Consider the following 22,219-nt stretch of genomic DNA (forward strand, 5'->3'; position numbering starts at 1 on the left):
CTTCAGTGCGTGATGCCCCCGGGCTCAGCATTCCTCTCCTCCAACCACAGCGCCCGGCACCGCGCGCCCAGCGTCCACAGGGCTGTCTGCAGTGCTTGTGAATGTCTGCAGCCCAAGGGAACCTGCCTGCCTCACCCCCCAAACCAAACTTGCACAACACTGAGCATCATCATGGACTCAACTACACCGGCAAGAAGCATTGGAGCCTTTCTAGAACCTCCCCTTCCTTTTCGAGTCACAGCCACGTGTCACCGCCTCTGACCTGGAGCAGCACCGTCCCCTCCTACCTGAGCGCCCCGCTTCCTGCAGTCTCCTCTCCTCCCTTCCCCTCCCTCCCGCCACCTGGGGCCTTTGTAAAGGGAGGCTGGCAGGGAGGCTCCAGAAAGACAGTGGTATCTCTAGGGAAGGGGGGGGAGGTGGGGACAGCGGAAGGGAAACCTTCTTTTTGGGGCACCTTCTACATTTTTTCTCTTGTGCGTGTATATTACCTCTTCTGGTTTTTAAATCAACATTTCAATACAGTAAACGACAGGAAACTTCCACCAGCTCCCCACTGCCTACAGGCTGAAGTTCCAGCCCTTAGCCTAGAAGGTCATGAAATCATGACCCAAAGCGATGTGGTTTGCACCCTCATCCCTCCGGGTTTTTCTACACCCGTTCCCTCTGGATGGAACGTTCCATCCTTTTCCCACTGCTGGAAAACTCGACGGATCCTTTAGAACCAACTTAGGCCTCAGGTCCGCTGGGAAGGCCCCTGCCTCAGATGGGACTACGTGGCTCCTTGTGTGTAACACCCCTCCACGCCCCCGTTGCACGGCTTCCGTGCTGAGTGACACTTGTGCATTTACACAGCCCTCCACGACACAGTCACGACATTTTGGGGTCGACACTATGTTTTACTCTTCAATTAATCCTAGATTGATCAAATGCCACTTACTACCACTTAAATTCATGTTCTTGTCTCAGTTGGTTAAATGCCCCACTTTGGCTCAGGTCATGATCTCATGGTTCGTGAGTTCGAGCCCCACATTGGGCTCTCCACCGTCAGCGCAGAGCCCGCTTCAGAACTTCTGTCCCCCTCGCCCTCTGCCCGTCCCCCACCTGCACTGTCTCTCAAAAATAAATAAACATTAAAAAAAATTAGTCCATCCACGGATGAATGGATAAAGAAGATGCGTCTTATCTACACAATGGAATACTACTCGGCAACGAGAAGGAATGAAATCTGGCCATTTGCAGCAACGTGGATGGGACTGGAGGCTGTTACGCTAAGTGAAATAAGTCAGGCAGAGAAGGACAGACACCATGTATTTTCACTCATAATGTGGAACTTGGGAAGCTTAACAGAAGATGGTGGGGGAAGGGGAGGGGGGGAAATAGTTTCAAACAGAGAGGGAGGCAAACCATAAGGGACTCTTAAATACAGAGAACAAGCTGACAGCTGATGGGGGGGCAGGGGAGAGGGGGGATGGGCACGGAGGAGGGCACTTGTTGGGACAAACACGGGGTTTGTATGTAAGCGATGAATCATGGGAACCTACTCCTGAAGCCAAGAGCACAGTGTACACACTGCATGTCAGCCAACTTGACAATAAATTATTAATTAATTAATTAAAAACTATATAAGGCTGCTGCCAAAAAAAACCTGTGTTCTTTGCTACAGGTTAGCTCTAAAAGCAGACAGAGGGTAATTGTCTTCAAAATAGTGGCTTTTTTGCCAAAAGTCTTTCATACTACCCATCACTTTTGGGGGATTTTTGGGGGGCAGAGGAGCAGAGGGAGAGAGAGAGAAACAGAGAGAGAACCTTAAGCAGGCTCCACACCCAGCCCGCCATGGGGCTCAATCCCCATGACCCTGGGATCATGACCTGAGCCAAAAGCAAGAGTCAGACTGACTGCTTTCCAGCCATCAAACCATTTTGATCGCTTGTTTTCACCGTCACACCCCCGAGCCGCTGTGAAGCAGGGTCACTCTGACGTCCTGGCGGGTGGTAACGGACAAGAACTGTCCCGGCCTTCCTTCGCTAGATCAAAACGGAGCCTCTGCCACAATGGCGGGAGCTGGATTCATTCAGCCTCACTAGAAGACGTTATTGGCCTAGACCTTCTTACCAAAAGGTGTTGCTACATTTGCAGCAATGATAAAGTTCCCAGCAAACAAACTTGCCTAGATCCAGAGCGACCCAGATTTATCAGGCAGGGCGAACAAAGTCTTAACTATAATCTGGTAGCAAAGGTGCTGAATTTATTTCATTGGACGGCATCAAAATTTCCTCCTTAAGGGTGCCCTTGAATTTCACGAGCGCATTTAACCGCAAACACTTGGTTTCTCTAGCCCGTCCTGGGACCAGCCCACCCACTACCCCTGCGCTGGAAAAAGAACTTTCCTAGAAGCTGTAACTACACTCTGGCTCCTTGCCTCCCATTCCCCATGAACCACGGCCGTCAGGCTCCCCCCACCGCTCTTCCCGAGGGCACTAGGGACCTCCCATTGCCAAGTTCAACGGTCAGTTCCCGGGCGTCAGCCCATTCATCCCATCAGGCAGCATTTACAAGGGCTGGCCGCCCCTCCCTTCTGAAACACTGTCCTCCCTGGGCTTCCAGAAGCGGCATTCGCTTGGTTTGCACCCCCTTTGCTGGACGTTCCCTCGTCTTCCGCACGTCTGACCGGGGCAGTGCGCACTCCTCCGCCTCCTCGCACGCGGGTTCACAGGCTCCAACCCCAGCCCCCGGACCCAGGCAGGTGCCAGCATGGCCAGCGGGGCTCCGGCCGCAGCTCTGAGCTCCTCCCTGCCGCCTCCTCCCACACTCCTGGCTCCAAACCCAACCCCGCCCCTGAGCGCCGAGCTCTCACAAAGACCTGTCCGCTTGGCTCTTTCTGGGTGTCGAGTAGGCACGTCAGGCTTAACGCATTCGGAACCAGGTTTCTGATTAATGACACTCCTCACCTGTCCCGTCCCCGTTTCCACGCCAGCCGACAGCAACTCCATCCTTCTAGCTGCTCAAACCCGAAACTTTGGGGTCACCTTTGGCCCTTTTCTGTCTCACACACCCCGGAGCCAATCCACTGGGAAAACGGGCGTCTCTGTCTGTAGTCTGCGTCCCTCGCTACGGCCCTGTGTTCTCAGGGATCCCAGTGGGGAAAAGGCCTCCTAACTGGGCTCCCAGCTGGGGCCCTTCTGTCTCCAATGCGGCAGCCAGGGTGAGCCTTGAAACAAACCAGTTCAAAACCCTCCAGGGGCGCCTGGGTGGCTCGCTCAGTGGGTTCAACAGCAGCAGACTCTTGATTTAGCTCAGATCTTGATTTCATGGCCGTGAGATCGAGCCCCATGTCAGGCTCTGCTGGACATGGAGCCTGCTTGGGATTCTCTCCCTCTCTCTCTCTCTCTCTCCCTCTCCCTCTTCCTCTTTATTTTGTTCACTGTTGGACTTAACATGATCAGAATGTTAGCAGAGGTTTGGTCTATTTGATTCACTGATGTACAACCAACGCCCAAGGCAGACTGGCACGTGTACGGGCTCTAATATATACATACTGAATGTGTGGATCAATAGTAGACGGTACATTTCCCCCAATTAATAGAGCACGAAGTGGCAGAGATACTGCTGCCTTTTTAAAAAATTATAATTTGATTAAATAACTTAGTAAAACACAAATCCAAATCATTAGCTTTTCTCACAGTTTTCCCATCCTAAATAGTTTTCAGTTTCAATATTCCACTAAATACTGTTGATCTTTTTTTTAAACGTATTCCTTTTTTAAAAATCTTTTTAATGTTTATTTCTGAGAGAGAGAGAGAGAGAGAGAGAGACAAAGTGTGAGCTGGGGAGGGGCAGAGAGAAAGGGAGACACAGAATCCGAAGCAGGCTCCAGGCTATGCGGGGCTTGAACCCACGAACTGCAAGATCATGACCTGAGCTGTAGTCGGAAGCTTAACCGAGACACCCAGGTGCCCCAGAATACTGTTGATCTTAAAGTGCCACTGATTTTGGAAAAGGAATTCATCCTTGCACACCTAACACGGCATGGGCAGGAAGTTGGAAACGAATCCAGGACGTAATAGATGATGGTTTAGTGAATTAACATACATAAATTCGGTGGATATTTTGCATTTATTAAAATAATAATTAAGAATATTACGCAGCAAGGACGCCTGGGTGGCTCAGTTGGTTAAGCGCCCAACTTCTACTCAGGTCATGATCTTATGCTTCCTGAGTTCGAGCCCTGCCTAGGGCTGTCTGCTGTCAACATAGAGCCCACTTTGGATCCTCTGTCCCCTTCTGTCTCTGCCCCTCCCCTGCTTTCACTCTTTCTTTCAAAAATAAAGAAACATCGGGGCACCTTGGTGGCTCAGTTGGTTGAGCGTCCGACTTCGGCTCAAGTCATGATCTCGCAGTCCATGGGTTTGAGCCCCGCGTCTGGCTCTGTGCTGACAGCTCAGAGCCTGGAGCTGCTTCAGATTCTGAGTCTCCCTCTCTCTCTGCCCCTCCCCTGCTCATCCTCTGTGTCTCTCTGTCTCAAAAATAAATAAACCATAAAAAAATAAAGAAACATTTACAAAATTAAAAAAAAGAACATTATGCAGCAATATGAAAAGCTGGTTATGAAATAGTTTAGGTATAAAAATTCAAAATAGAATATTGTAAGATTGATTGATTGATAATATTGTTATGATGTCAACATAATGCCACCAGGACCATGGCAGTAGCCCCTCTATGTAGCTATATGCTCCTCATGTATACCTCTACAGAGAAAGGGACATATGTCATATATAGAGATATACACGATTGATTGAAATACTTCTTAACACTCAATTTAAAAAATTCCAGTTTTAGAACATGGCAATACTTCATTCGTATCCAGTAACCTTAACTGTATCAGGGAAACAACCAAGAATTAAGAAATAAGACCAAAGAGAGCACTTGATGGACCGAAGCAATTGTCACCAAGCCTCGTGCTTATGTGATTCCACCCCCCAAAAGGCAGGTCTCAGAGGGTGGGCCCTCTAGGGCAGGGGACACAGAGAGGCTGTGACAGTTGCTGACTGGCAGTGGACCAAGGCAGAGAGGCATCACGGGTATCGAAGCTGGTGGGGACACTTTGATAATAAGGCTACAGAAGCCCGACTATCAAGAGCCTGATCCCCACTCTGCCATAACTGTGTGGCTTTAGCTAAGTTGCTTGACCTCTCTGTGCCCGTATCCTCTTTCCCATCAGTAAAAACGGATGATGATAATGTTAAAGATTAAAAGAGTTAATACACGTTTGAGACCCCACTGCACATTAAAATATTAGCTTTAACTATTCTTGAACACAGTCGCATGTAATACAGAATACTCAGGATAATAGTTCAGAGACAATACGCATAATCAGTCAGTCTCCAAGAAATTCTAATCAACAGTGGTTAAAATGTTTAAACATGGGTGCTTAAAGGGATAATTTCACTTGAGTTTGAGATTCCCTTATGAAGAACTCCTCTCTCTTCCAAAATGCTAGATAATTTATAACCTAAGGAAGGTTTTCACCCTCCCTCCTAAAATCATTTAAATTGTGTTATTAACTTGCTCAATCAAGCACTCGCTCTTTCCTTAGAAACATGATTTCTAACATTCTGAAGCAAGTCCGACTTCTCCATATGGGTTTCCATACTGACCCATCGAAAGACCAATTTTTTTTCCCAGCTCAACGCTGTCTTGCTAACCCTGAAGGTCTTACAAGATGTACAATTGCCCAGACAATCAAAGGACATAATCTATAAAGCAAAAAGCATGAACTCCACACTTGAGCGTCCGGGCAGTTAACCTTCTAACTGTGACCTTAACAGTCAGGAAATTAGGAGACCTTGACCTTTTCACTTTGTCTTTTCCAGACCTGAAAATAACTGGACTCCAGGAGCTTTCTTGCAGATCGAATAATCTATGATTCTAGGATCCACTCAGGAAACACTTATGACACAGGGACACAGGGACAACCAGAGCTGGCCCATTTTACCTCCTAGGTGCCTCTTGACTCCTCTCCCCTGCAGCCCCCTGACCGTCCTGCCTCGCTCAGGACCTGCTCCCCGGACCACCGACGCGGCCCCCCGGCTGGCCACTTTGGCTCTGGGCTTGCTTGGCCCCGTCCCTCCCCCGACAGCCGCTTGTGGACAGAACGTCACTCCCGACCGCTTCAAAGACACCCAGCGCTTTTATGATGAAATCCGAACTCCTTAACATGGGAAAACCTTAGCACCGCCTGTGACAGCACGGCATGCACCCTTCGGGGCCCCTTCAGCCCATGTCCCCACCACCCACGCCACCCACAGACTGTGCACCGTGGACCCCGCCCCATTGCCTTTGCGCACACACACACACACACACACACACACGAGGTTCTCCCTGCACAAATGCCTTCCGCTCCTCGGCTTGTTTGCCTGGCTAATTAATGCCACAGATCCTTCCAGATCTGGGGGCAACTGCCCTGCTGGAGGGCCACCCTGACTTCTCCAGGGGCTTGTCCTGTGGACTCTACGCAGGTCTCTCGCCGCACCGTCTTCTGCTTTTTGTCTGCAGATCTCNAGACTGAGGATTTCTTTCAGGCAAGGACCCAGTGCCATGCATGTCCCCTTTACCCCTGGAGCGGTGCTGGGCACAGAGAAATGACTGCAAGAGTGAGTGCGGCGGCCCTGCAGCCGGACACTCACTGTGCTGCTCACCAAGTCAGGGCAATCCCAGTCTTCCTGTTCTTTCTCCTTTGCACTTCGGAAGTTTCCGAGGCCCCGGAAGCCCCAGCACTAAATGATGGCTTCCACGCTCTCTCGGAACTTCCCCCCAGCTTCTCAGCTGTGTGTCCATCTTCAGGGTTATATAACTGAATGGTGATGTCGTCCTGAAGGAATCCGTGAACTAATCCAGTGNCCTCCCCAGCCCTCACGGGGGCATTTTCAGGGCTCTACAGTTCGGTGGTGGCCCAGGAAAACACTTCCCTCGCGTCCCCTGCCCCTCGGTCCCCAGCAGTTAGGCAAGGCCTGTGGGGGCTCCAGGGAAGGGGGGTGCTGCCTTTGGCGTACCCCCCCCCAAGCCCAGGAGCTGATAGTAAAGATCTTGTTCATTCTGCTCTGCTGGAGTGAAGACGGCTGCCAAACCGGAGTGCTCATTTTTATTGCTTTTCTAGAACAACGGGGCTGTTATGACAAGTGTGCTGGAAGAGAGGATCGCGCAGCCAAAGCCAGACCCCACAGCAGGGCAAAAATAGCCAGTAGCATGCGAATTGCCTCACCAGCAAGGCAAGGACCTTGATGTGTCCGACGCACAGGGCACTTGTGAACCACCGTTTGCTACCGGTCCCACCACTTAACAGCCTCCTGCTGAGAGAGAAGGGCCAGCACCCCCTCCACCCCACCCCCCACCCCCAGCTCCCAGCCTGGCTGGAAGGAGTCTGGGATGTTGGGCCAAGGCGACGTCTGGCCAGAAGACAGCCCGGGAGCCGCATTTCTGCCACGGGGTGTGTATCCCCCGGGCTGTCACCCCAAACTGGAGGCGGTGAGACCAGCACCCGGAAGAAGCAGAGAGGGGGAAGATTGGGGGGGGGTCTGGGAAGAAGCCGCGTGATCAGCAGAGACCTCGGAGGCGTTCGGAGACACGGAGACGGGGGGTGACCCTCGGGGCAGAGGGGGACAGGGCAGCGCGCATGGCGACGGAGCCTGGCGGGAGCGGAGGCGGGAGGGGGCGCGCGCGCGGCCGGGGCGCTGGGGGCGGAGCGGGGCNGGAGTAGGGGTGGGGACGCGATCCGGGAATGGAGGCGGGGACTCGGTAGGGGCTGCGGCCGGGGTTTGGAGGGAGGGACCAGGAGTAGGGGTGGGGACGCGATCCGGGAATGGGGCCGGGGACTCGGGAGGGGGCGCGGCCGGGGTTTGGGGGTACGGATGCTCGCCTGGGGGTGGAGGAGTGAGGACTCCAGAGGGGCGACGGACCACCAGGGTGCAGACCTGGGCTTGAGGGGCGTGGATGAGATGCGGGGGTGCAGACCTTGCCTGGCGCAGATCCGGGTCGAGGGTGAGGGGTCCAGGCCCAGGGACGAGGGCCAGAAGCAGGGGCGGCCGAAAGGCGGGGGTGGGGTCCTAGCCCGTGGGCGGTAGGGGTCACGGACATCCGGAGCGGAGCGTCCCCTCCTCAGCCTTCTTCCTCGTCTCCTCCTCCCGCCTGGGGTCGGGACCCCCTTGCAGCTCCGCGACCCGAGTCGGCCAGGTCCCGGCCGCCCGGAACGGAGACCAGCCGCGTGCAGCCAGGGCTCGGGGAGACCTTGGCTGGCCTTTTCGTTCATTTACGGGAAACACTCCCCGGGCAAACGCTCAGGCCTGTGAGAGAACGAGATGAGAGAAGGGAGGTGACATCACAGCCGTGCCCCACCAGAGCCTCTCCGAGCCTCTCAGCCCTCAGTGGTTCAACTCGGGGGAAGGGGTACAAACACCTGAGGACTAAGATGATGAACAGGGCCTGCATCTCAGTGGCCCCCAGGCCTCAAATGTCCGCCCCTCTGCCTCCCGCGCCCGGAGGGACCTAAGACTGAGGAGCAAAGGGGTGACCCCCCCTCCAGCCTTTCTTTGAGCGAGTTGTGAGCTCATCACCCATGCCTCCCCTCCTGCCCCATCCCAGAGCCTGCCTCTGCCCCTCATCCAAATGCCGCATCAGAAAAAGCAACCACGGTTAGGAAAGAAAAATTACAAAAAATGGGAACAGAGAAAGCATCCTCTCCCCTCCCAGGAAAAAAAAGAAAAAAAGAAAAAAAAAAAAAGAAAAGGAAATACCAATAGGTACTGATCATTAATTCTAGCTTTTGGTCATTGGATAATAAAAGAAAAGGCTTATTATTCTGGGTGAACTAACCCCCAAATACGGAAACTTCTTCAACCCTAGGGATGTTATCGTTGGTTCTGCCTGTATGGGACTCACACTCGGTTTCTTTCTCTTTCCCACTTACTTAAAAACCCAACTTTTCCGAAGTAAAACAGTGCCAACATCGTGAGCCTTACTCACCCATCTTGACTTGGCATTAACCGGAATCCTGAGTTGCAGAAGGATTGGTAAAATGTAATTTAGGCTCACCTTTCCCAACCACCGACTTGAAATGTTACTGTTTTATCATTCAGGGAGGAAGGATTAAAACTTTTTGTCAGAGAAAATGGAATAAACACAGAATTCAAGTTCATGTCCATTCGTTTTATTATCAACAGACCAAGGAAGGTTTTCTAACTTCCCCCCTTTTTAAAATTTTCTTTTGACATGCAGTCTTAACCATCCAGATGAAGGAGATGGGCCAAATCGTTATTTGAAGTCATCTGGGTGTTCTAAGTCCATCGATGTGTCTGACTTGGAAGCTATTAAGTTTTCTCTTTAAGAAAACAAATCTCATCTTGAAACTCTTTTAAGCCTGGGGGGAGGGGGGGCGGGGGACAGACAGAAAAAGACATTTTCTTGAACTAAGTTCAACTAAGTTTAATCATTTAAAGGAAAACATGTTTTACTTCTGCCCAAGTGGAGTCTAGTCATGTGACACATAGTTTAAATATATCCAGAGCTCCCTGTGTTCATCCCCAGGGCAACTGATGTTTCTCTGGCTGTTCTTGATTCCAATCTTGTTTCCCTAGACTTGTCTAGCTCGCTTGGCGTGAGTAACAGTAATACCAAAGCCTGTGTTCTTTCCACTCTGAGACTCCATTTAAAATCAGCTACTTTATGGGGCGCCTGGGTGGCTCAGTCGGTTGGGCGTCCCACTTCGGCTCAGGTCATGATCTCACCGCTCCTGGGTGTGAGCCCCGCATCGGGCTCTGTGCTGACAGCTCAGAGCCTGGAGCCTGCTTCAGATTCTGGGTCTCCCTCTCTCTCTGACCCTCCCCCACTCACAGTCTATCAAAAATAAATGTTAAAAAATTTTTTAAATGTAAAAAAAGTTTAAAAAATAAATAAAATAAAATCAGCTACTTTTAGGGGTTCCTGGGTGGCTCAGTTGGTGAAGCGTCCGACTTCGGCTCAGGTCACGATCTCGCAGTTCATGAGCTGGAGCCCCACATTGTGCTCTGTGCTGACAGCTCAAAGCCCGGAGCCTGTTTCAGATTCTGTATCTCCCTTTCTCTCCGTTCCTTCCCTGCTCGTGCTCTGTCTCAAATATAAAGATTTTAAAAAATTAAATAATCAGCTACATTTGAAGACCTGGCTTCCACCAAATATGCTAAAAACCCAGATTGATTTTATTAGAAGTTTCCCGTAATAAGGAAACAACCTAAGCTTTCCCATATGACTAACACCTCCTAAGATCATCTCTAGAAAGAAACAAGAATCTCTCTGTCCCGAGGAGTTGGCAAAGTCTCAGGAATGTTGGGAGACTGGAAATGGGGTCTAATCCCTCTTAAGGAAGCATGGCGGCCACACCTCTCCAGCTAAAGGCCTTCCTTATGCAGTGGTGGTGGCTGGTGGGGGGGATGGAAGATGAAACCCTGCTTAGGAGCCGTAGCTGCTTAACTCCTGGAGACTAAGAACTCCCTTGCAGTGAGCAAATGGAACTTTGGAAGAGAACCGTAGCTGTCCACACCTGCGGCAAGGAGATGGGACCCGCGTGATGTTTTCCTTGGCAACAGAACGAGCCTGGTGGAGGTGAAGCGGTTCCTCTTGTCACCACAGCCCAAGGACCACCCCCCTTTTAAAGCCCAGCCCAAGCACCCTGCTTCAAGGACTCTCCGGACCCCCTCTCCCTGCTCAGGACCTCCATAATGGTCCACCATTCCCAATGGGTCATGTAGGAAAGATATACTGGGTAGCGCCTGGTTGTTGAGTATACAGAAAGACAGTATTCATAGTCAGAAAATGATACCGCATTTGAAACACAGGCAAGCCATGTTTCTATTTTTAATGCTTACTCAGTAACTTGAGAGAGGACACAGTGCTATCAATTATTGCTGATACGTTTGGACGGCACTATCTCCTATAACTGCTATTGTCTTCTTGCACAGTGTCCAAGCTTTTGCATTTGGTTTCATGGTTTCACCACTGGGGGGGGGGGGGGGNACTATTCATTAAGGCTAATTAATGAGTTACAGGACTCTTTTGCACTACTTACTCAGAAATAAGAATTTTGGGGCACCTGGGTGGCTCAGTCGGTTAAGTGGCCGACTTCGGCTCAGGTCATGATCTCGCAGTTTGTGGGTTGGAGCCCCATGTCGGGCTCTGTGCTGACAGCTCAGAGCCTGGAGCCTGCTTCAGATTCTGTGTCTCCCTCTCTTTCTCTGCCCCTCCCCCACTTGTTCTGTCTTTCTCAATAATAAACATAAAAAAAATTTTTTTAATGAAATGTCCAAGTTTAAGTTCAAACATCCCCACAATGAACGGCGACTCTGATGTGGAAACTGCTATGTTAGGCTGGTCACTTCTGCGCCGAACCAGCCCATGGCCCCGGAGAGCTAGGAAGATGTGCTCATTTCTGCTTCTCCTGGGAGGCCTGAGAATTTTCCAGTGAACTGAGCAGCTAAAGGAACAGAGGTCTCCAGTTAAAGCTCGGGTTAAATATTAAGTTTGCTGGCCGTCATTCACAGTGTTTTAACTTGTAAGTAGTATTGAAGTCCCAGCGGGCTCATACTGATGGATGCCCGTCAATTGTTTGTGCAGGTCATCCTGCCAGGAAGGACCTCCCGTCCAGTTCTGTGGAATTCAATCAACCACCCCCCGGGGGGCACAGCTGGCACTTCCCTGTCCCTTTACAGACCTCTGTTCCTTAAAGGAGCCTCTCCGCAACCTCATAAGGTAGATATTACCTTCCTCCATTGGATGGATGGGAAAGCTGAGGCTCAGAGGAGCCTGAGGTCTTGAAGCTATTAAGCAGCAACAGAGGGACTTGAACCCAAGTCTGTCTAGTCCCCATGGTCTTTTTGTTAAGCTAGCTCTGCCCAAATATTGAGAAATTTAGCAGAATAGACAAACTGACCCTGGTACCCAGAGCTACCACGTAAGTACGGGTGACCAATCATTTCTGTTTGCCCACGACCTATGTGGAATTTTTGACCAATGAATTGGTACCCCGCCTGTTGGGCTGTACAGATTATTTACTGAACAAAAGCGCCTGATCAGGGAGCAGGAAGAGGCTGCGGTTCAGGCATGCCCATGCACCCAGCTGTCCCCTGTGCATCAGGGTTGTGTCCGTCCCCCAGAGGAGGGCGCGCTGTGGGCTGGCGTAGGGCCGAGGGCGGGCTGTCCCAAGATGAGCTACCTCAGCACGGGGATTGCTTTGAGCTGAAGGCAATCGAGACCCTACAGCCTCTAGAGGAATTTTGCCCCTCCCTTAACTATGTAGCAGAATCTAAGAGGAGCTTTCCAGAAACCAGCGTTATTACCTGAGATACATTTTATCGTGAGTGACCTAGCCGTACAGCAGGGCAAACACCGGTTTTCCAAACATGGATGTGTTTTCATCTTCCTGTGAATTACCGTCCTTCCCTTTCAAGTCTGAGACCCCTTCCCTGGTCTCCTTAGTTCAGAACGGCGTGCACACCTCTCTTTGCCTGTCTGGGGAATTTCCAGGTCTGTGTGGGTTCCCTGTACGTACAATATTAAATCTGCTTTCTTCCTGCTATCCTGTGTCTTGTCAATTTGATTCTTAACTCAGCTAGAAGGACCCTTGAAGGGGACAGGAATTCTTGCCTCCTGATACTAGCTAAGGTCCCACCAATTCCTCTGCCGTTATTAACCCAGAAGTTTAAATAGCTGAGTCATCAAGGTAATGCTCTCATTTTTTTTTTTTTTTTGAGAGAGAATGAGAGAGCACATGACTGAGAGGCAGAGAGAAAGAAAGAACCCCACAGGGGTAGAGAGAGAGAGGAGAGACAGAGAAAAGTGGTGCTCACCCAAAACGGGACTTGAACTCACAAACTGTGGGATCATGACCTGAGTCAGATGCTTAATTGACTGAGCCACCCAGGTGCCCCGGTAATGTTCTCATTTTATTCATTTTTCTAAACTTTTTTTTAATGTTTTATTTATTTTTGAGAGAGAGATAGAGACAGTGTGAGCAGGGGAGGGTCAGAGAGAGAGGGAGACACAGAATCTGAAGCAGGTTCCAGGCTCAAAGCTGTCAGCACAGAGCCCAATGCAGGGCTCAAACCCACCAATGNGGCTCGAACCCATGAGCCGTGAGATCGTGACCTGAGCCGAGGTCGGATGCTTAACCGACTGAGCCACCCAGGCGCCCCCTGTTCTCATTTTAAACTAACTTTTTTTACCCTCTCTGGCCAGAGAATTTCTCTTAGTCCCCCCTCCACCCTATCGAAGCACAGATTCCTAACCATGTTCTTACAAACTAGACCTGCCACAGATGGTTAATGAAACTGGAGTAATGTGGCAGATCTAGAATGCTGCGTCTGATAGCAAACGTGGCCTCCTGGGTGGATGGCAGGAATGCACTTTCCCTCCTGGAATGGGTGGTCCGGGGATAATCTCTGGCCAGTGACTCGTGAGCAACATTGAATGCGTCACTTCTGGACTACAGCCATCGATTCTGCTGAAAGACCTCCATTGTCTTCCTCTGTGCCACAGTGATGGCAGTGTTCAAAATGGTGGCAGCTCTGTCACTGGGCTCCTAGAGGGGAGGCCACCGAGCAGACGCCCTGGCTAACCTGTGATGGACATGGAGCCAAGTAAGAACTAAGTATTTGCTGCTCTGAGCCAGTTCTCCCGGGGAGCGTTCCTCACCGTGACATAATCTCGCCTCACTGCGCTCCGTGGTGAAGAAATTTACCCTTGACTCTGTGAACTCTGTGCAGGGCTCTGGAGAGTAGTACAGGCAGGTTTGCAGCTTCCAAGGACCACCCTACTCTATCTCACTGGGGTTGTTAAACAGAAATACGTTTAATAACAGGGCTTGTCTTAAATATATTCTTAGATACTAAGATTTTTTTTTTAACTTTCTTTTGGTAAAAGTTACTTTTATTGTCGTTGTAATGGTTAATTTCATGTGTCCACTTCACTGAGCTAAGGGATGCCCAAACAGCTGGTAAGAACATTATTTCTGGGAGTGTGTGGGAGGGTGTTTCCAGAAGACATTGGCATTTGAATCGGCAGATCAAGTAAGGAGATGCCCTCACCAATGTGGCTGAAGGTCTCATCGGAACAGAAAGGAGGCAGGGCGAAGTCTCTCAACTTGGGGCCCCCGTCTCCTTCTGCCTCTGGACATTGACGCTCCCCATTCTCAAGCCTTTGGTCTCGGACTGAATGGTGCCATTAGCTGTCCGGGGTCCCCAGCTCGCAGACGGGAGACCGTGGGCCTTCTCAACCTCTACCAGCACGTAAGCAATGCCTGTAATAAGCCTCCTCTTACATATATGTCATTCTTTTTTTTTTAAATATTTTTATTTATTTCTAGGAGAGAGAGAGAGAGACAGCGTGAGCAGGGGAGGGTCAGAGAGAGAGGGAGTCACAGACTGAAACAGGCTCCAGGCTCTGAGCTGGCAGTCAGCACAGAGCCCGACGCGGGGCTCGAACCCACGAACCGCGAGATCATGACCTAAGCGAAAGTCGGACGCTCAACCGACTAAGCCACCCAGGCGCCCCATGTATATGTCATTCTTTATATCCGGTGGGTTCTGTTTCTCCAGAGAACCCTGGCTAATACAGTAAGCCACGAAAAATCTCCCGACTGGTACAAAAAGCAAATTTATTGTCCTACATCGATTACAAGTCAACACTTCCAGTTGGGGCAGTGTCAGGCTTTCTCTGCCACACTTCCGGCCCAAGGTCCTGCTAGTGTTGTGCTCTCCCAACCCCGCAGTAGATCAGCACAGCCCCAGGCTCCCTCTCCTTGAAGACGGTGGGGGGCTGGGCAAGGAAGGGGCCAGTGACAGCAGGAGGTGGGCTCTGCCCCGCTCCCCCTCCTTCCCCCCCCTGCAAGAAGCCACAGCCATCATTCTGGATCGGAAGCTGCCACTCAGACTCAGGTTTTGATTTGTTTCCACCCATTTGATTCTGTGTTAAAATGGTAACACCTGGGGGGGTCTGGATGGCTCAGTTGGTTAAGCGTCCAACTTCGGCTCAGGTCATGATCTCACAGTTTGTGAGTTCAAGCCCCGCGTCGGGCTCTGTGCTGACAGCTCAGAGCCTGGAGCTGCTTCAGGTTCTGTCTCTCTCTTTCTCTCTCTCTCTCAGGTTCTGTCTCTCTCTCTCTCTCTCTGCTCCTCCCCTGCTTATCTTTCTCTCTCAAAACTAAATAAACATTATAAAATATAATAAAACTGCAACACCATAGTAACCTTACAACTTGGTTGGCTGTTTATACGTGCACCTGCGTTTAAGAGAACGGATGGGCGCACCTGAAGATGGAGAGTTTCATTCAGGGCTCGGCACACCACAGCCAGAAAGCCCAACCCAGCTTCCACCTGTTTTTGTAAATAAAGTTTTATTGGACACCGCTGTGTGCCCGTTCGTTCATGTGCGTCTCTGGCTGATTTTACAGCACTCTGAAGGGTTGAGTAGGTGCCTCAGAGGCCCTTTGTCCTGCGAAGCCTAAAATATTTACCACCTGGCCCTTCCCAGAAAGTTTGCCGATGCCTGGTTTAGTTGAAAGGTCTCTGAGTTTCACCCATTTGTTCCGGACGATAGTTTATTCATGAAAGAAAAGGAAGTTAATATTAACCACCTGCGATCTTTAGTAACTTATTTCTGCCTTCATACCTAACTGTGTTCTCACCAGAGGCATTGGGTGAGGGTGTTGAGCTATGCAATCCTGAGTAAAAGATTCTTATAGACAAAACAGCCTTCCTGATTTTTATATTCTTTCTTTTGTATGAACCAGAAGCTAGAACTGCAAGTCTACATTCTACTTCTACAGTTAAAAAAAAATGTTTATGTTTATTACTTTTTGAGTGAGAGAGAGGGAGAGAGCGCATGCACAAGCAGGGGAGGGGCAGAGAGAGAGGAGACACAGAATCCGAAGCAGGCTCCAGGCTCTGAGCTGTCAGCACAGAGCCCGACGCGGGGCTCGAACCCACGAACCGTGAGATCATGCCCTGAGCGGAAGTCAGACACTTAAATGAGTGAGCCACCCAGGCGCCCCTCTACGTCTATAGTTTTTCATCACAGATGAAATGTTGGAGGCATTCCCCTCCCCCTCATTCTTTCTCTCATTCAGACACAAATAAGGGGAAAAACCTTTTTGATTTCCAGTTTTGCAACCCTCAACATGGGGAATAGATTAAAGTTATTGTAATGCATTGAAGACTACATATCCAATTATGCTTTGATTCCTTAAACTAAAAGCAAACTTATACCAAAATGAAACCATCGGAAAAGAAAATCTGTTCGAACAAGTATACACCCCCATGTATTCAATGTAATTAACTCTATAAACATTTGTAAAGCACATCATGATGAATTTGGGGAACAAACAAATAAATGATCCATAATCCCTACCTTCCAGGAACTTGGGGAGAGACTGCTGTTTTAAATAAATAATCAAGGTAAAGAGAGAAATGGAAAATCACAGTTACAAAACATAAAGGAAGGAGGTTTAACAGGAGTGAGTAGCTCTGACAGAGCTCAGGAAAAGCGTCATGGAGAAAACAACAGAGTGAGGTTTAAAATTTTTTTAATGTTTATTTTTATTTTTGAGGGGGAGGAGAGGCAGAGTGGAGGAGGGGCAGAGAGAGAGGGAGACAGAATTTGAAGCAGGTTCCAGGCTCTGCTGTCAGCACAGAGCCTGGTGCGGAACTTGAACCCACAAACCGCGAGATCATGACCGGAGCTGAAGTCGGGCGCTTACCTGACTTAGCTACCCGGGCGCCCCCAGAGCGGGGTTTTAAAAGAGGAAGAGAAGATGAGTGTCCAGAAGGAGAGGTGAAGGCCCGGAGGCATGCAAGGCACGGGACATTTGGAGGCCTGGGGGTGCGGGCAGAGAAAGGAGAGCTAGCGCCTTCTCCAAATGCCCTCATGGGTACTTAGCACTGCTCCAGTGGGGAAAACAGCCACCTGATTTTTAAGTAGAATCCTGAGTTTGGGGGCACCCGGGTGGCCCAGTTGGTTAAGTGTCCAGCTCTTGATTTCGGCTCAGGTCATGATCTCCCTGTCGGTGAGATCAAGTCCCAGATGGGGCTCTGCACTGAGCGCAGGGCCTGCTTGAGATTCCCTCTCTCCCTCTCCCTCTCTGCTCCTCCCCTGCTCACACACTCTCCCTCTTTCTCAAAACTAACTAACTAAATAAAACAAAAGTTAAAAAAAAAAAACAAACAAAACCCTGCATCTGGACAAAATGAAACCCTCAGATACAGAAAGGCTGGTCTCCCGCCCAGCTCATCTCCCCTCCCCAGTCTGCCACTCGGAGCGCCTCATGGTCCCCGGCCGGCTCTGTGTTCTAGACAGCCACCGTGAGGACACGCACACAGCAAACGCGGGCGCGTGTCGTTGGCCCTGGAAGCCTCCTGGGAAGCACACGCTTCGAACAGAGTCCCGAAGAAGGAAAAGTGACTCACCCAGGGTCCCGCCACAAGGATTTCAGATCTTTCATTTTACTGAGGGCTCCAGAGCCCTGACACTCTGCACGGTTCTGATGGTCTGACCCTTGGCAGCATTATGGGGTAGATCCTATAGCCCCCCATTTGACAGGCAGGGCACCGAGGCTCAGAGAGCCCAAGACACTTGCCCACAGCCACACAGCTCATCAGTGCCACAGCCTCGGGCAGCCTCACTGCAGAGCCCGTGCCCCCCAACACCTGTCCCAACACTACGGCCGGGTGTCCTGACTCCTGGCCGTGACCTCCATCACCAGCGAGCCACCCCAGCCAGCAGACCAGCAGACAGTAGCACAACTAGCTGTGGTCACATGTATAAAGCACTCGCCCTCGTCCTCTGAGGCGACTCTCTCCAAGACGGAGGCTGGGTCAGCACCTTCCACCTCCTGGAAGGACCCCGGTCCATCTTCAGTGTGTGTGACCCCCACGCCCACCTCTAGGCCAAGTGCAGAAGAGAGTTACTTGAGTGTGCGCGGAGCCCCCACGACCAGCGGGCCATCTCCAGGTCTCTCTGTTGCAGCTCTAAGTCCAAATAAGACCTGAGCACTAGCGGCTCCTGCAGCGGATTGGGTTGCCATGGTAACTGGACTGACCTGATTGGACCCATGCCAGCTACACCGCAGGGGTCTTAGTTCCAAACCCCAGCACTCAGCGAGTCACTCCGGTGCCTCTGGCTACAGGCTGCAGAACTCTGGGTGGGGGGGCCCCGGGGGAGGGGTGAGGTGGGGTGAGGAGCGGCAGAGAGGCTCTCCCTACGTGATGGAGGCGGTGTTCTTCAGCCTCGGGAGCAAACTGCCGAGTCAGGATTGGATCCTGGTGGAGTTCAGGAGCGCCTTTCCTTAGCCTTCGGGGTTTTGCTGCCTCCCAGACCCAGCTCTGGCTTTTGTTTTTGCTTTTGTTTTGTTGTAAGATTTTATTTTTTTAAGTAATCTGTGCACCCAGCGTGGGGCCTGAACCCACAACTCCAAGATCAAGAGTCACTTGCTCCACCGACTGGTGCCCCCCAGCTCTGTTGATCAGAAGTGGTGGGGTGTCCAGGGATTGGCAGTTTTCGAGGCCGACAGCTGCCGNTTCTCTCTTTCTCTCTCTTTTTACACATTTATTTATTTTTGAGCGACAGAGAGAGACAGAGCACAAGTTGGGGAGGGCCAGAGAGAGAAGGAGACGCAGAATCCGAAGCAGCTCCAGGCTCTGAGCCGTCAGCACAGAGCCCACACGGGGCTCGAACCCACGAACCGTGAGATCATGACCTGAGCCGAAGTCAGACGCTCGACCGACTGAGCCGCCCAGGCGCCCCTCCTCTCTTGGTGCTGGCTGCCTGGGCAGGTGGCCAGAGCTCCCCCTGTGTCCCACCGCCCACCCCGGACCCTCGTCCAGACCTGGAGCCCAAGAGGAAAGAAGAGACGTGCCAGGCAGCTAACAAGCGGACGGAGAAAGTGTCTCAGTCGGAGACTAAGGAGTCGGGAACGGGACACAGGGAGGGGCCCCGTGTCACCAAAACGCCGTGGGGAGGGGTCAGGAAATCGGAACCGAGCCTGCAGGAACGTCAACAGCATGGTCCCACGGTCAGTATCTTGGTCTTGTCATCGCTGCGAGGTGGGGGGAGCTGGTGCCACACGGAGCACCGTGTACGGTTGCAGCAGCTGCTCACAGGTCTCGGGTGATCTCCAAATAATACGTTTAAAGCTTGTGGACTTAACTCTTCAGGAGAATTAAAGGAGGTCCCGCTGCCTTTTCTATCTTGGCACATCAGAAGACAATTTTGTCAGACTGCCTTATTTCTTGGCCCCTCCCACTGTGACCCAGGCAGGTCACCCAGACCCCGGGACAAAGGTCTATGGAGGCCGTGGGGAAACAGGACAGAGCAGCCAGCCTCTTTTTTTTTTTTAATTTTTAATGTTTTTTTATTTATTTCTGAGAGAGAGCCACACACACAGCATGAGCAGCGGAGGGTCAGAGAGAGAGGGAGACCCAGAATCTGAAGCAGCTCCAGGCTCTGAGCTGTCAGCACAGAACCCGACGCGGGGCTCGAACCCACGAACCGTGAGATCATGACCTGAGCCTAAGTCGGAGGCTTAACCAACTGAGCCACCCAGGCGCCCCAGCCGGCCTCTTCTTAATGCTACGGCATTTCCCTAAATTCTTTATTGTGCCTGTTGCTCAGGCCAAAAACCTTGGGGTCACCCTTGGCTCCTCTCTCTCACACCCCATCTTCCCACACCAGCAGTTGCTTTGGTTTGCCTTCCGATCACATATCCTGACCACTTCTTTTTTAAAAAAAAATTTTTTTTGTTTGTTTTATTTATTTTTGAGACAGAGAGAGACAGAGCTCGAGTGGGGGAGGAGCAGAGAGAGGGGAGACACAGGATCTGAAACAGGCTCCAGGCTCTGAGCTGTCAGCACAGAGCCCGACGTGGGGCTCGAACCCACGAATTGTGAGATCATGACCTGAGCCACCCAGGTGCTTAACCGACGGAGCCCCCCAGACGCCCCAATCCCGACCACTTCTGACTACCTCCATTGTTCTCTCTCCTTCCTCTCCAGCCTCTCTGGTCTCCTTGCCCACCCCCAGTCATGCCAAACACATGCACACCCCAGGGCCTTTGCACTGACCGCATCTGTGTCCCTCAGAAAGCTGCACTGCTCATGTCTGGCCACATGGATGGATCCTGCACAGTCCCATTTCGTCATTGCAGGGAGGCCTACTTTAAGCGCACCCCCACCCTACACTTCAGACCCTCTTTATTCTGCTCTATTTTCTTTCCGTAGCCCCTTCTGCTAACATACAATGTAATATACTTATTGATTATGTTGATCGTTTGCCTCTGTGTTCCTCCTGCTGGAATATAAATTCCCAGGGATGGGGATTTTTTTCTATATTGTTCCCTGCTGGCTCCCAGCACCTCGAGCAGTACCTGGCCCCCTGTAACTAGTTGTCGGGACGGTGATCAGTGTGGGAGACGGGTGAATGACAGCCACTTTTTCCTCTCCAGGGACAAGCCTGGGCAAACTGCTCACAGAACTATCCTTTTATACGTTTTTGTTCATCCAGAGCAGAACATGCACTATGTCCAGACAAGGCCAAAACCCAAATAGGGTCTGTTCTCAAGCGCTAGCTTCAAAGGGCAGGAGCACTTGGCCATGAAAACACTCAGATGTGAGTTTGTCTGAGTGTAGCCTCAGGAAGATTATTATATGGGTTTTTTTAGCGTTTATTTAGTTTTGAGAGAGAGAGACACACACAGAGTACAAGTGGGGGAGGGGCAGAGAGAGAGGGAGACACAGAATCTGAAGCAGGCTCCAGGCTCTGAGCTGTCAACACAGAGCCCGACGTGGGGCTCGAACCCACAGACTAGGAGATCATGACCTGAGCCGAAGGCAGACGCTTAACTGACTGAGCCATTCAGGCGCCCCCANGAAGCGGGGCTCGAACCCACAGACTAGGAGATCATGACCTGAGCCAAAGTCAGACGCTTAACTGACTGAGCCATTCAGGCGCCCCCAGGTTATTTAATCTCACTGTGCCTCAGTTTCCTCATCCATCAAATGGAGATTAATAACTCCTGCACCTAAAAACAACCAAAAAATAACTCCTGCATCACCGTGTTGTCGTGAGAGACGAATACGGTTAAATGTGGTCACGTGTGCCAAGCCGTCAGCACATAGGTGTCTGGCCCAGAAAAAGCACTCAAAGAATGAGAGTGAAAACCGCATTTGTAAAAGGTGACTGTTTAAAATTCAAAATAGACTTCCCTCCCTCCCCCCACCCAGAGATTTAATGAAAAAAAGGGAATTATTCCCTAGAGCTCCCAAGAAAGTTTGGTGACAGAACTGAGAACGTATAATCAGCTCAAGGTTGGTGCCAGTGAACGTTTACTGAGGGCCACTGTCCCGGTGACAGCTAGGACAGACGACCTAAGCACCGCACAACTTTACTTACCTTCTGGCTCTGGACTCATCAGGTGGAGTAGAAATCAGTTGTCCGAGCTCAAATGACACTTAAATGCCATCTTTCTGGGCGAGCAAGCTGAGGCCTGGGGAGGGTGTAAGTCACGTGCCCAGGGTCATGCGGCGGCTGCTGTCCGAGCTCATGCCCCTTTTGATGTTCAACACGACTGTATGCATAACTATGCGATGGAACAAAAATATCTCCTTTGCAACAAAAATGTCCCAAAGGCTTCTAAACGACGAACAACTGTGTCACTGCTCTTAGGCGAACGTGAGTCCTGAGCTCCCTTCTCCAGCGTCTCCTTTAGGTGGTGTTTTATACCAGCTCCCAGGCAGCCGGGGAGAGAGAGGTCTCCTTCCGTTCTGCCTCCAGCCTGGAGGAAACGAACCGGTTATTGACATAGCGCCCAGCGCGCCCCCTGCCGACCATTAGTGGTATCCATTTCCGGGACTCCAGTCCTTGCTCCAACTGAACCTGGGTCTTGGGCAGGGCTGAGGGTGTGAGAGTGGCCGTGGACTTGACCTATAGCCTTTGCAACGCGCGCTCTGTGATTTGGGTTGTGCGTTCATTTGAGGAGGGCTGAGGAGACCACCCCCTCCCCCAACACTCCGCACCGTCGCCAACTTGTTCCTTCAACGGCACTTAACTAAATGTAGTATTTATCGTGTCCTGCCATGTGCAGGCATCGTGCTCACAGCTGTAGGAAATACGGAGATTAATAAGAGCTTTCTGTCTATTCACAAAGACAAAA

General features: G+C 51.1%; 1 protein-coding gene across 2 annotated transcripts in view; it reads right to left on the reverse strand.

The window, feature by feature from the left end:
• CYS1 (cystin 1) overlaps positions 1-21,829 on the reverse strand; it is a 32,543-nt gene extending 10,714 nt beyond the window's left edge. The window contains exons 1-2 of one of the 2 annotated variants that reach the window (XM_077750980.1): positions 21,460-21,829; positions 8,008-8,336 (exon numbers count right to left, since the gene is read on the reverse strand). In XM_077750980.1, the coding sequence (XP_077607106.1) occupies positions 8,008-8,130 (123 nt within the window). In that variant the 5' untranslated portion in view covers positions 8,131-8,336; positions 21,460-21,829. Of the gene's footprint in view, positions 1-6,695; positions 6,821-8,007; positions 8,337-21,459 lie in introns of those variants that run through there. The other variant, XR_013331824.1, reaches the window with a different exon arrangement.
• Positions 21,830-22,219: the final 390 nt, after the last annotated feature.

The sequence above is a fragment of the Crocuta crocuta genome, unplaced genomic scaffold (assembly GCF_008692635.1).
Source record: "Crocuta crocuta isolate KB4526 unplaced genomic scaffold, BGI_CrCroc_1.0 scaffold129, whole genome shotgun sequence".
In the NCBI taxonomy this organism is placed as follows: domain Eukaryota; kingdom Metazoa; phylum Chordata; class Mammalia; order Carnivora; family Hyaenidae; genus Crocuta; species Crocuta crocuta.